General features: G+C 42.4%; 1 protein-coding gene across 1 annotated transcript in view; it reads left to right on the top strand.

Annotated features, from left to right (window-relative positions):
• Positions 1-730: 730 nt before the first annotated feature.
• The window catches only part of CACNG3 (calcium voltage-gated channel auxiliary subunit gamma 3), a 99527-nt gene continuing 87602 nt past the window's right edge, over positions 731-12655 (top strand). Inside the window, exon 1 of the mRNA XM_005904773.3 lies at positions 731-941. Within this exon, the coding sequence (XP_005904835.1) occupies positions 731-941 (211 nt within the window). The remainder of the gene's footprint in view (positions 942-12655) is intronic.

The raw sequence follows: 12655 nt of genomic DNA, 5'->3' as shown, positions 1-12655 counted from the left end.
CCCTTCAGCACCACGGACCTAAAGCCTGGTCGTTAGGCAGGCGGAGGCGGGGCAACAGGCGGGGAGCTGTCCCTTCAGCACCGCGGACCTTTGCCCTCCGATGAAACCTCTCGGCCCCCGCCCCAGGACTGTCTTTTCTCCAGTTTGAGCGGGGGTGTCGGGAGCAGGCGGTGAGCTTTCCTGGGAGGCTGGGGAAGCAATGAACACTCTTCTCAGCGACTCGCCTCCCAGCAGTGCTATTTTTTGCCATCCGCCCTCACCCCCAGCACACGCGCTCGCACACACACGCACGCACGCACACACACACACACACACACACATAGCCCTCTCTGGATTTCTTTGCCTTGAGTCTCCCGGGGCTGTGAGGAGCTAGGCGCATCTCAGATTGAGCTGGCAGCTCCAGGCTCCAGAGCCATGCCCTGCACGGACCCTCATCCTTACCAAGCTCCCGAGGAATGAAAGGAAACCAGGGACCCTCAGAAGGCAGCGGTGATGTGGACCAACCCCCTGGAGCCTGCACCCTTCCGAGGGCCATAGGCGACCGAGGGAACTGGAGAGAGCTCCAGACAGGAAAACCCAGCTTTCCCAAAGTCCCTGTGGATGCCGACAAAAGGAGACCCGAATTTTTGGAATAGCCTGTCCTAGGTTACCCAGCTGCAGAGTGATTTTTCCCCTCTGGCATTGAATCTCCCTCTCCAACGCCCAGCCGTCCAGAGTACCATGAAGAATTATGAGGATGTGTGACAGAGGAGTCCAGATGTTGATCACTACTGTGGGAGCCTTCGCAGCTTTTAGTTTAATGACCATTGCAGTGGGCACGGACTACTGGTTATATTCCAGAGGTGTGTGCAGGACTAAATCTACAAGTGATAATGAAACCAGCAGGAAGAATGAAGAAGTAATGACCCATTCCGGGCTGTGGAGGACCTGCTGCCTAGAAGGTATTTACTAATTCCTCTCAATGGCCCCAAACAATCCAGTTTCTGATTTTTTGCTATTCCAGTGTGTGGTTGGGGAGACAGAGGCAGTGTTGGGGAAAGAGGATAGTTCGAATTATTGCCAAGAATTTGCAGATGTCCAGACTGTTCCAAGAAAGACTAATGCAGTGTGGGATGAAAGGGTTGGGTCTTGTTGGTCGTTTTTGGTATGAGCTTCATGAGATGAGATTTTGTGGCTCTCCGGGAAGCTTCTGCAGTTGAGAAAAGTCTTCAAATCTAAGATCCCCAGGCATATTGTGAACTACTTTGCTTTGATCTCTGGCTTTAGATGGGGTCTCTGGCTCTGCTTAAATTGCAGTTCAGTGGGGAAGAGGTGACAAGAGAGGAAGGGAAGGAAGGGAAAGCGGCAGGGGGAGAGAGAGATTGATTATGACCTAGCCTGGCATACTCTCAGCTATTTCCTGATTTCACACCATAGTCTTATCAGTTTAACTTCTGAGTTTGGTCTAACTAGATATTTTCATGAACTTCCATTGCCAATCAGTTCCAGACTAACCTATATGAACCTCTACATGCACACACACACATATTTTATGAAAACATTAATACATGTTTCTCCATTTGGGATCAAAACAAAACTGAAGTCTAGGTATTTAGTGTCCACCTGTCTTCTTTCCTAAAGCATTTGCAAAGCCAACATATATTTCTATGACATTTGCATAAGACTGATTCTCAAGAATCACAGCATACCACTTCTCATTCAAAAAATTGAAGATTCATTCTAAATTACAATGAAGAGGACAAACTAATTTTAGAATGTCAAGCCTGTCTCGCTATAAACTTGCCTTCAGAACACCAGAAGTCACTCTCAGCATCATTGGGCAATGCCTGGATGTCAGTAGGAGTAAATTAAAAAATAGAGAAGGAAATCAAAGCTCTTTAGAGACTGTGTGCCTGAGGGGAAGGAACTGGATTAGAGGGGCAGAAGGGAGTTTTTTCAGGCTTCTGAGGAATCTGTGAAGCTTGTCATAGTGATGAGCAAGGAAATCTGTGTTTCCTGTGTGCTTTCCTTCCCTGCCTGCCATTGGTTCTCCATGCCTGCATTCCCACTGGCTGGCATTTGTCAGGGCTTCTTGAGAAGTTGCATTTACGTAAATTGCTTAGGAAATCGTGCTATGACATCACTTGCTAGTGTAATATTGCATCATTCCCTGGCCTTCGTCCCATGATCTGACACTCTGAACAACTGCTCTCCTGACTGTAGCACTACTAGAGTTGATTCTGTTTCCACCGCAAATTTGCAACTGGTGGGAAGCCCAGGTAGGAAAGGATGACTTTAAATGCAACAGGATTACTGCACTTGCTAGCTGAAGACCTTGGTAATGCCGCAAACTATCTATGTGACCTTGGCTAAGACATTTACCTATCCAACCCTGAGCATATTAATCTGGTAGATGATTATTTTGGGATAGGTATTCATGAATTAGCACTATCCAAGGGTCTTATTATAGCCAATGTACTGACAGAAATTCTTTCCTAAACTTTGACAAAAATCTGATATCTGTGATTATTTGTAGTCAGATATGGTGAAGTCATTTACCTTAGGGAAATGCCATAATTCTCTTTCCGATGTTAACAATAAGGAATTGAGCCATCTTTATAAAGCTGCAATTTGGTGGATGTTTTGGTGTCTATGTGATTCTAAGGATGACATAAAAAAAACCTGAAGTGGCTTCCAAGCCAAAAATGGCATATAGGTAGACCATGTTTCATTTATTTCCAAATTTTCTGCCTCTTTGATGTAAATCTGGGAATACATAATTAAACCCCAGTTTTGGCCTCCCTCATTAGGTCCTAAAATTCCTGAATCCTTGTTCAGAATTTCTCAACTGATGGTTTCACTTTTCTCCAACATCATGTCCTACACCCACAGTTTGTATAAGGAATTGGAATCCCACCCAGGCATTCTGTGGGCTTAGTGGGAGAAGTGAGGATTTGAATCAAGAAGAAATTGGATTATCCTAAGATATGTTCTTGGTCAGGTGAATTCTTCTAAGAAAATTTTCTTGCAGTCTCCTTGCAATGTGACCCAGGTATTTTATTTTTTACATTTTTGAAGTATTAATACAGTGAGCTGCACAAACTTTAATGAATCACAATGAAATTTTAGCTATGTGTTCACCCATATAATCAACACCAAAATAGGCCTAGATGAAATCTGAAGCTAAGATTTTCCTTCATGCAATGAACATATCAAGTGTTCAAGGAATTTGCAGGAGCATCTGCTTTATGCACGGGAAGACACATGCAGGAGGCAGCATCCATCTTCTGCTGGAATGAAGGTGTACAGCCATCTCCTGCTCCATAATCTCTTGTCTTCCAAAGCCTCAGCATCTTCATTTTACTGGCCCTTTAAGTGTCAAAGGATAACTGGGTGGGAGAGGGCATCCATACTTTTTTAAGAGTCATGAGAGAATGTGGCTATTTCGTACAAGAAGGAGAGAATGCTCCAGAGGGACATGACAGCTGTCTGCAAATATCTGAAGGGCTGTCATATGGAAAAGAGGCTCAAAATGTTCTATGTGGTCTCAAGAGGATAGAATTAGGAGCTAGAGGAAAACAAGTTTTACCTCAGTATAAGTAACTCTCCAGTATGTCATAAGAAGCTTTCAGAGGTTATGAGTTGTCTACTACCAAAAATATTCAAGTATAAGAAAACTACATTAATTGTTTCCAGATTTAACTAGTCATCAGAATCACATAGAGAGCTTTAAAAACTAGATAATAAGGCCCCACAACTAGGTTCTTGGCCTCCATGGGTCTGCGGTAGGTCACTTGGAATCTTAATTTTCTGAAAGTCTTCCAAGCAATATATGTTAATGCCAAACCACATTGAGTATTTACAATGGGTCTGGGAATAACCATGTGTGTTAGGAAGGATCACATCTCTCAAGTGAGAGAAGAGATGTTTCCAGTTTTCTTTTCTGTAACTCAGCAGAACATCATACATATTTAGCACTTATTATGTGCTAGGATTGTGCTAAGAACTTTGAAAAATTAACTCTTTCATCTTCAAAGGCTGTCAGGGTGGTGGGTATAAGTATTAGCCTCATTTTACAGATGAGAAAACTGAGGCCTGGAGAAGTTATAGAACTTGCCCAAGGTCTCATACCTAAACTCAGCAGACACTACTGCACCTAAGCCATGTTGCTCCACCTAGCCCTTGCTAGAGAACATTAATTCATGCTCCAGAGGATAAGTTGCTACTGGTACAAATATAAGCCTGTGAGAGAACCCAAACACATGGGTTTTTCCATTCAGAAGCCCCAGATCCCACCATGCTTGTGCAGCATCTGCAGGGGTGTAGGAGCCACCAGACAGGCAAAAACTCAGAGGCAGTAAAGGACACTGTTTGAATGAAAAACCAATCGACCTATGTAGAGACACCCACACTGAGAAGCCAGAACAAATGCCTGACTCATTAGCTGGAAAGCACGCTAGGCATTCACAAGGCGGTGCCCCGACCTGCTGTGTGCTCTCAATGGCGGCATGTGAATTTGAATGAGAACATGTTCCATATGTGATTCTCTCATTAAGAAACCTCTTGAAGTTGTAGGTATAATCAAAGGGATGTGTGTAGATAACAGAAAGACCACTGGCCTAGTAGGAAGGACGCCACCAGGTGCTAATCACATTCCTATCTCCAGCAGTTGTGTATGTTAGTACACGCAGCAGTTGTATATGTAAACTGTGTATGTTATTTCCTCCTTTGGAGCTTAGTTCACCCAGTTCTAAAGAGAGAGCTTCAGGTAAGATTAGTAAGTAAGTAAAGTAGCTCTGTCGTGTCCGACTCTTTGCGACCCCATGGACTGTAGCCTACCAGGCTCCTCTGTCCATGGGACTTGCCAGGCAAGAGTACTGGAGTGGGTTGCCATTTCCTTCTCCATCAGGTAAGATTAGGAAGAAACAAATCCAAACATCCCTGTGGACTAGGCAAGTAATGTAAAGTGTGAAGTAAGTATTTCGCAGTCCTCTTAGCTCAGTTCTATTGTTGTGAGAAGAGGAGTAACACTGCAAATGAGCTGTCCATGGGATTCTCCAGGCAAGAATACTGGAGAGGGTTGCCATTTCCTTCTCCAGGGGATCTTCCCAACCCAGGAATCGAACCCGTGTCTCATGTCTCCTGCACTGGGAGTCGGGTTCTTTACCACTAGTGCCACCTAGGAAGCCCATGAGAAGATATCCAGTAACTGAAACTTGGCTTCAGTGTGGTGGCAACAGAGAGTGGTGGGGACTGCAGCAAACTGGGAACAATTGCTATGTGGCTTGAGTTGATTTTCACTCTGGGAAAATGGATCCCAAACTTGGCCCAATGCTCCAAATTTTAAAAAACCAGATGTTGAATCGCCTGACTTTTAAAATGTGGGCAACTGGCTTAACTTTTTAAACACACAGTTCCAGCCAAACCAAGCTCACTTTATGCCTGAATTTGCCCTGTGGGTTGCCTTTCGAGCCCTGAAAATGATCTAAAAGGCCCTTTAAATCCTAATTTCTGATATTTTCCGTAATGAAGTTGTCCTTCATTAAGCGAATTATCACTTTTTCAACTCATTAAAAAGTTGCTACTAAGAAAAACAAAAAACACTTCGGATTTTAGAATAGGGAACTTAAAATTATGAAAAAGAAGTTCAAGAAACTGATGTTTCTGCTACAGATGGGCCTGGATGATATCAAACATCTGGCTGAAAAACTGGAAAAAAAATTAGCTGGTCATTAGAAGTTCTCCCATATTTCCAAATCTCCAGATGGTTGACTTTTTCAGCCAGATGGGGTTCCAGCTTTATTTATGTGTTCAGAAGCCTTCGGGGAAGCTTCAAAGATGTGGTTGAGGACAGGGATGGGAGAAGGACATGAGTACTTCCTATGTACCAAGCCCATTCTAGGTGCTTTAACCTATATTAATTTACAATTTTCACATCTCCTATCTGCTCCCCAGTAGAATATAAACTCCATAAGGATGGAGATTCTTGTCTACGGGGGGGCACTACTATATCCCCAGAGCTTAGAAACAGTACCAAGTAGACCCTTCTGCTCCTCTGCCCTAGATTAATGCTGCACCTCCCCTTAAATGTGGGTGCAGAATGCGTCTGAACTCTCTTTCCCACTCCTGACCTTCCTTGTTCCTTTCTCTCCACTTTTCTTCCTTGATCTTAAAATCCAAGAGGCAGACAAAAGAGAGAAATGGGATGGAGGCTTAAGGCAGGATGGGAGAGACTGACCATGACTGTGTTTGGGGGCAGGTTAGGATTTGGGGAAGTGGCAGAGGCTGAGGTGTGAGCATGACTGACATTCAGCCAGAAGATGTTTATATAGCCATACTAGATGTTAAAACATGGAAATACTTCCTTATCTGTTGATAAATAGTATCTGTTGGTTCCCCTTACTGATGAATTCAATATAATTTGACATGAGCTCTCTGTGTATTTTAAGAGAATTATGTTTTTGACAATTTGAATGGTATACTCCAACATGTGAAAGTATCCCCAATAAAACCAGTCCTCACCAAAGCCCCACCACTAGCCCTTCCTCGAACCTCTCAAACATCCATTAGATCCAACAAGTAAAAAGTAAAAACCTGGCCCAGCAGGGCCATCAGGATCGTGTTCCAGGCCTACAGAAGCATCAATTCTAATTGGCTCATCTTATGTCCTACTGGTGGTTAAATATTTTTGGATCTTACTCTTAGCTATGCCATTCTCAATGGAAAGAATTCTCTTTTTTCTACCTCAAATCCAGACTTCTACCTTCTGACTGTAGCATTCTACCCATCTGAGAAAGTAGATAGCTCAGATATACTTTTTGCTTCATCATTTGAGATGTTATCTCTGGATTGGAATAAAGGCAAGTGACCTGCAATCCAAGGCTGGGTGATCAATGTGGGCTAGTAGCGTGGATGATTAGTATGAGTTACCAGCACATATGGAGAAAAGCAACAACAACAAGAAATCAGGCAAAAAGATGGGTATGCCCTTTTAATGTTTAATATCACAGGGTAGTGTCTGACAAGCTTACTTAAGTGGTCATCTAATTCCCTGGAAGTGTACCTTTGTTTGACCTAGCTTTTATTATAGATTCAGGCCTAGCTATATAGTTAAATGTTTACTTGTAGAAAACTTGGGAAGATGAACATTTATCTTTTTATTCAGTGGAGGTACAAATAGTTTCTGTTCATTAGAGGAGATAACTCCAAATGTTGTGGACAATTTGCCCATTCCCTAGGACATTAGTCAGTTTTATATATAACTTAACAATATTATTTCAGTTTTTTTCATCTAAAAAAAAAAAATAACATCTTTCTTTGAGCCAGCTTTGTCATTCTGCTGGTTCCCTTCACTGATGAATTAAATAAAATTTGACATAAGCTCACTGTGTATTTTAGTAGAATTATGTTTTTAACAATTGAACATTCTACCCTAACATGTGAAAGTATTCCCAATAAAACCAATGTTTCTGAGATTGAAAAGAAGCCTACAAAAACTCCAAGATTGATTTTTTCCCCCTCATTCTATGACCCTGCCGAGAGCCCATTTTTCAATATAGAAGCAAATGGGCCTTTAATAATTTATGGAAGATCCCAAAGAATATTAAATAATAGCAGGGGCTTTGGGGTCAGGTAGACCTGGTTTCTTACCTGAATCCTGCCATTTTCTGGCTATACGACTTCAGAGATTGCCAACCCTCTGAGCATGAGTTTCTTTACCTGTACAACAAGGAAACAAAAGTAGCAAGTACTTTCACCTGTTTCTTTCTTAGTTCTTAATTTATGTCTTATGGTTCCTTCATGCCTCTAAATAATATGTTGACCAGTAGTCCTTGATTCATGCGTTTTAGACAAGATGCATTTTCTAAGACAAATGATTTTGCTTTCTTACACTACTACCCTTCCTTCAATACTTTTAGCTTCCCAATAAGTTACCTGTGGCTTCCAAGAAGAATCATTCATAAAGCCTGAGGGCAGCTGGCATCTCATTCCTGGACTGGATACTAGCTGAGGCAGCACGACTGCTCATCTGCTCATGTGCACATTTTAGCAAGGAAGTCAGAAGACAAGAGCAGGGCTGAGAGAGAGAATGGCAGTGGGGCGGCCTGTTCGGAAGGGAGAGGTCTTATGAGTTGAGTGGATCTATGGTGGATACCTGAGAGCTTATGCCATTTTGTTCACATCCCACCCAGGAGAATAGCCAGTTAGGCAAGTAGACCCTAGACAGGGCTACATGATATTCAGGAAGATTGCCCTGCAGTCTGTTGCCCTGCACAGGGCTGCCTGGCCAAGGGGTCAAGCAGAGATTAACAGTCAGTCCATGTGCCATTCCCCAAACCACACCTGTTGATCCAGAACTGAGTCTATCCAAAGGGAGGCAGACCTTTAAAAGCATAAGGGTTCTGTATGGGGCAACTGCAGGTCCAGCAGCATAGGGCTATGCATTGCCAGTGATGGGAGCCACAGTGGGATGGCAAAGACTGACCAGACTCAGGTATCTCACATCAGGGAAGGAAGTTGCAGTGGAAGGTCCACAGGGCCTCCAGTAACTAATGCACATGCTTCTAATGGGAAGTCAATGTGTTGACTCCTGCATGCAGAGAATCTGACCATCAGTGTTAGATGCAGGAACAGTAGCAATGAACAGTAACGCTTTGCAAATCCACCCGCTAAATAAAGTGACATTTTGGCCTTTTTCCCTTCCTGTTCTTGGCCACAGCATACTGAATTTACTCCCAAATGAAAGAGGGAAGAGTAAGGAAATAGCTTGCAACCAGGTATGCAGTTGCAAGTTTTAACAACCAACAGTGGCTGGAAAGTTATGAAATCTGCCCAAAATATCACTAAGAAAATGAGGGATTGGACATAACACAGTTGAAAGCCAAAATAAAACAGTTGCCTCATTATATGCCACTTAGTTGAGACTTATCAATAAATAGGAAATATGTCATCACGCTTTGTCTCTAAAATTCTAAAAGTTGAAAACTCAGTGATGTACTATGTAGGTACTATGATACATAATTATATTTCAGGAGTTGGCAAATTACAGCCAATGGGTCGGATTTGGCCCATGGTTTATTTTTGTGTAATCCAAAAGCTAAGACTATTTTGTACGTTTTCAAATGGCAGAAAAAATTAAACAATATCCCCAAATATTTCACAATACATAAAAATGATAAGAAATTCAAATTTCAGCATTATATAACTCTTAGTGTTGTATATTTTTAAATTATGGAAATTTGTTTTCTTTCCTGTTATGTTAATACCTATATAGTATCCTCAATTTTGCTGCTTGGCCTGCAGAGCCTAAAATATTTACTGTCTGGCCCCTTAAGCAAAAGTAGTTTGCCAATCCCTGCTACACCTCACTGCAGAGATATGTAGGAATCTACAATAACAATTTATTTCGAGAAGTACCCTTTGTATTCCCAAGAGTGTTGAATTTCTTTCTTTTTTCCTGGTACTACGTTGCCTTTATCATAGACTGTTCATCTGATCAGGTATTCAGGTATTCTGTCCTCTCTTCTTTCCTGAAGAACTCTCATTTAGTTCTTTGCCCAGACAGTCCTTGTCCTCTTTCTGAGCCATGAAAAGTTTGAAAGAAAGTCAACGAGATCTTCCCCTCTCTAATGGTATCTAAGGAAGACAGCCCCTGCCAAGGTATGTAAGGAAAAACATCTGTTGGAGCCGGCAAGAGAAGAAAACTTTGGTAACCTGTGTTCTGGTGGCTACGAAGAAAAAAAAAAAAAAAATCCTAGAGGCAGACTGAAGTAGACTCAATCAGACATGGCTACTGGGTGAGTGAGGGTGAAGAAATTAAGTCCACAAGAGGCAGCTGGTATTGAAAATCTAGACAGAGCTACTCATCCATATAGTTCCAAGAATAAGGTTCATATGATTATGAAACTCCATGAAAAATATTATATGAATGGGCACTTTTTTAGAAGTAGTTTCATTCTCCCAAAGTGTTAAGAATCAGTAATACAGAGTTTAGGGCAGTGAAGAAACCTGGGTTGATACTTAGGATCATCTAGGCATAGGTGGTAATTGAAGACACAAGAGTACACAAGAAATGGCAGAAAAACCCCAGATGACTACAAAGAGGGAAACTGACAGAACCCCTCTAAGTAACATTAATACTATGGGGCAAGGATCAGGAAAAAAAAAAAAAAAAGTGAAAGTGTTAGTTGCTCAGTCGTCTGACTCTTTCTGATCCCATGAACTATAGCCCATCAGGCTCCTCTGTCTACAGGATTCTCCAGGAAAGAATACTAGGGTAGGTAGCCATTCCCTTCTCTAGGGGATCTTCCTAATCCAGGGATCGAACCCAGGTCTCCTGCATTGCAGGCAGATTATTTACCATCTGAGCCATCAGGGAAGCCCCATGGATCAGAGGAACTTGTGAAAATTTAAAAACAACAAGACCAACAACAACCAGAAAAAAGAGAACTGAAGAGGAGAAAGAATTCAGGATTTAAATACCATTTTGAAGTCTACTAAGGCTTGCTCCAAAACGATGCAAATGAACAGAAACATCTGGTGCTAGAAGCTATCTGGCTTAGATAGCTCCTAGCAAGATGGAAAGTCAACATCAGTAGGCTATTTCCTGGGTTTGTGGGTCCCACAAAAGGGCCTGCTTCCAGGATAGGTCTGCCCTTCCTTCTGGGATTGGTAAGCAGGTGAGATATCAAGGTGGACCCTGGAGGATGCTTCTAAGGAAGTTGCTGAAGGAGAGAATGGGTCATGAGAATTCCAGAAAGAAGTGCCAAGGAAATAGTAAAATAATAATTAGCTAACACTTAATGAACACCTTCTGTGCACGAAGCTATGATTACTGGAGCAGATTGAGCGTTCATTTAGGGGCTAACTCCTGAGCATTTATTTATTTATTTAACAGACACATGCTTTATGCCAAGCACTGTTGTAAGTGAGCACTTGACAAACATTATTTAATCCTCATGCATTCTTCCGAAGGTAGCCATTACTATTCTCCCCATTTTACAAATGAAGGGATGCGGACCCAGAAGGGACATGGTTAATGAGAGGCAGAACTGGAATTCTGATCCCACCCTGTGTTGCCTTTCGTTACTGTACTCTACCTGCTTGGCCTGCTTGGCAGAGGATGAGATGATGGGATGGCATCATCGACTCAATGGACATGAGCTTAAGTAAGCTCTGGGAGTTGGTGATGGACAGGGAAGCTCTGGCATGCTGCAGTCCATGAGGTCTCAAAAAGTCAGACATGACTGAGCAACTGAACTGACCTGCTTGGCTAAGCACTTAGTGTAGACAGAAGGAACTGATTCTCATAATAGCCCTGGGGACAACCAGCAGGCCTCTCCCACCAATAACGACACTGAGGCTTGGACAATTGAAGATCACCAGCTAGGTGGTGGCAGGGCTGGGACTTGAACCAGAAAATTCACCCTAATCTCCACACTGCACTGTCTTAATATAAGATTCAAGGCCTGGTGGGCTGGGCTTCTCTAACCTTCCCACTCCTGTATCCAGGAGAGTTTGATGTTAGTCATGGCTCTGAACCATTCAACAGATGGAACTGTGGTGAAAAATAATTAACCCAGCCTTTGCCAACTTTTATTACAAAACCAGAAGCAAGATCAAGGGAAAGATATGGTAGAGCTAGTGAGACTGAGATATGGTAGCAGTAGGTTCTGAAGAAACACCACCTCTGAATAAAAGGTAAGTTGAAAAAAATTAAAAGGCAACACCAAGCATTTGAAATAAGAGCAATGTTTCTTTTCCAGAGTTTGACTAGAGGCAGATGAGTAAACTATTAGAGACTCTTGCATCCTCTACCTTAAATTTGTGGTGTTTGCAAACTTAAGAGTGCCATTAGATTCATGGGTGTCCCACTTCCTGAGGACTAGACTTGGGCACATCATTTATTTGACTTCTTTGAGCTTTACATTCTGTGTCAGGCAGGAGGAGTCAAGGTGTCTGACTTGGGTAACTCTGGTACTTAGGGTCTGCAGCCTGATTCTCACGCAGTACCCAAGGCCAAAGACATCTTTGAAGAGCACCTGAGTCACACCAGACATGCCAAAGACTCTTGTACCACCAGCTCTAGCTCTTAGTGACCTTGGGCGTGAGTAGGCTCACAATAGGCTGCTGAGGTGAGCTTGGGGCAGCAAGACTTAACACCATCGATCCACCTTTTAATTTTCATGTTATAAGAAATACTATCACATGTTATCTATCACATATGCTTTTTGGAGAATATGTAACATATAGCATATATGTAGCATATAACACATGGAGCATGTGTAACATATAACATATATAACATATAACATATGTCTCCTCCCTTTAAAATATTTGCTAATTTATTTTTGGCTTCATCAAGTCTTACTTGCAGCATGCAAGATCTGTGTTGTAGGAGGTAGGCTTCTCTCTAGCTGTGGCACACAGGCTCAGTAGTTGTGACGCATGGGTTTAGTTGGCATATGGGTTCTCAGTTCTCCAAGCAGGGATCGAACCTGCATACCCTGCATTGCAAGGCAGATTCTTAACCACTGGACCATAAGGGAAGTCTCCTGGACACTTTATCCACCACATTTCCCTGAACCACTGCCTAGAACAAGAGCCTGACACACAGTTGATGCTTAATAAATATACATTGAATTTATTGCTTGTGAGTAAGTAATTTCATTACCTT

The sequence above is a fragment of the Bos mutus genome, chromosome 25 (genome assembly GCF_027580195.1).
Source record: "Bos mutus isolate GX-2022 chromosome 25, NWIPB_WYAK_1.1, whole genome shotgun sequence".
NCBI lineage: Eukaryota > Metazoa > Chordata > Mammalia > Artiodactyla > Bovidae > Bos > Bos mutus.
This window is presented reverse-complemented; position numbering and strand designations above follow the sequence as displayed.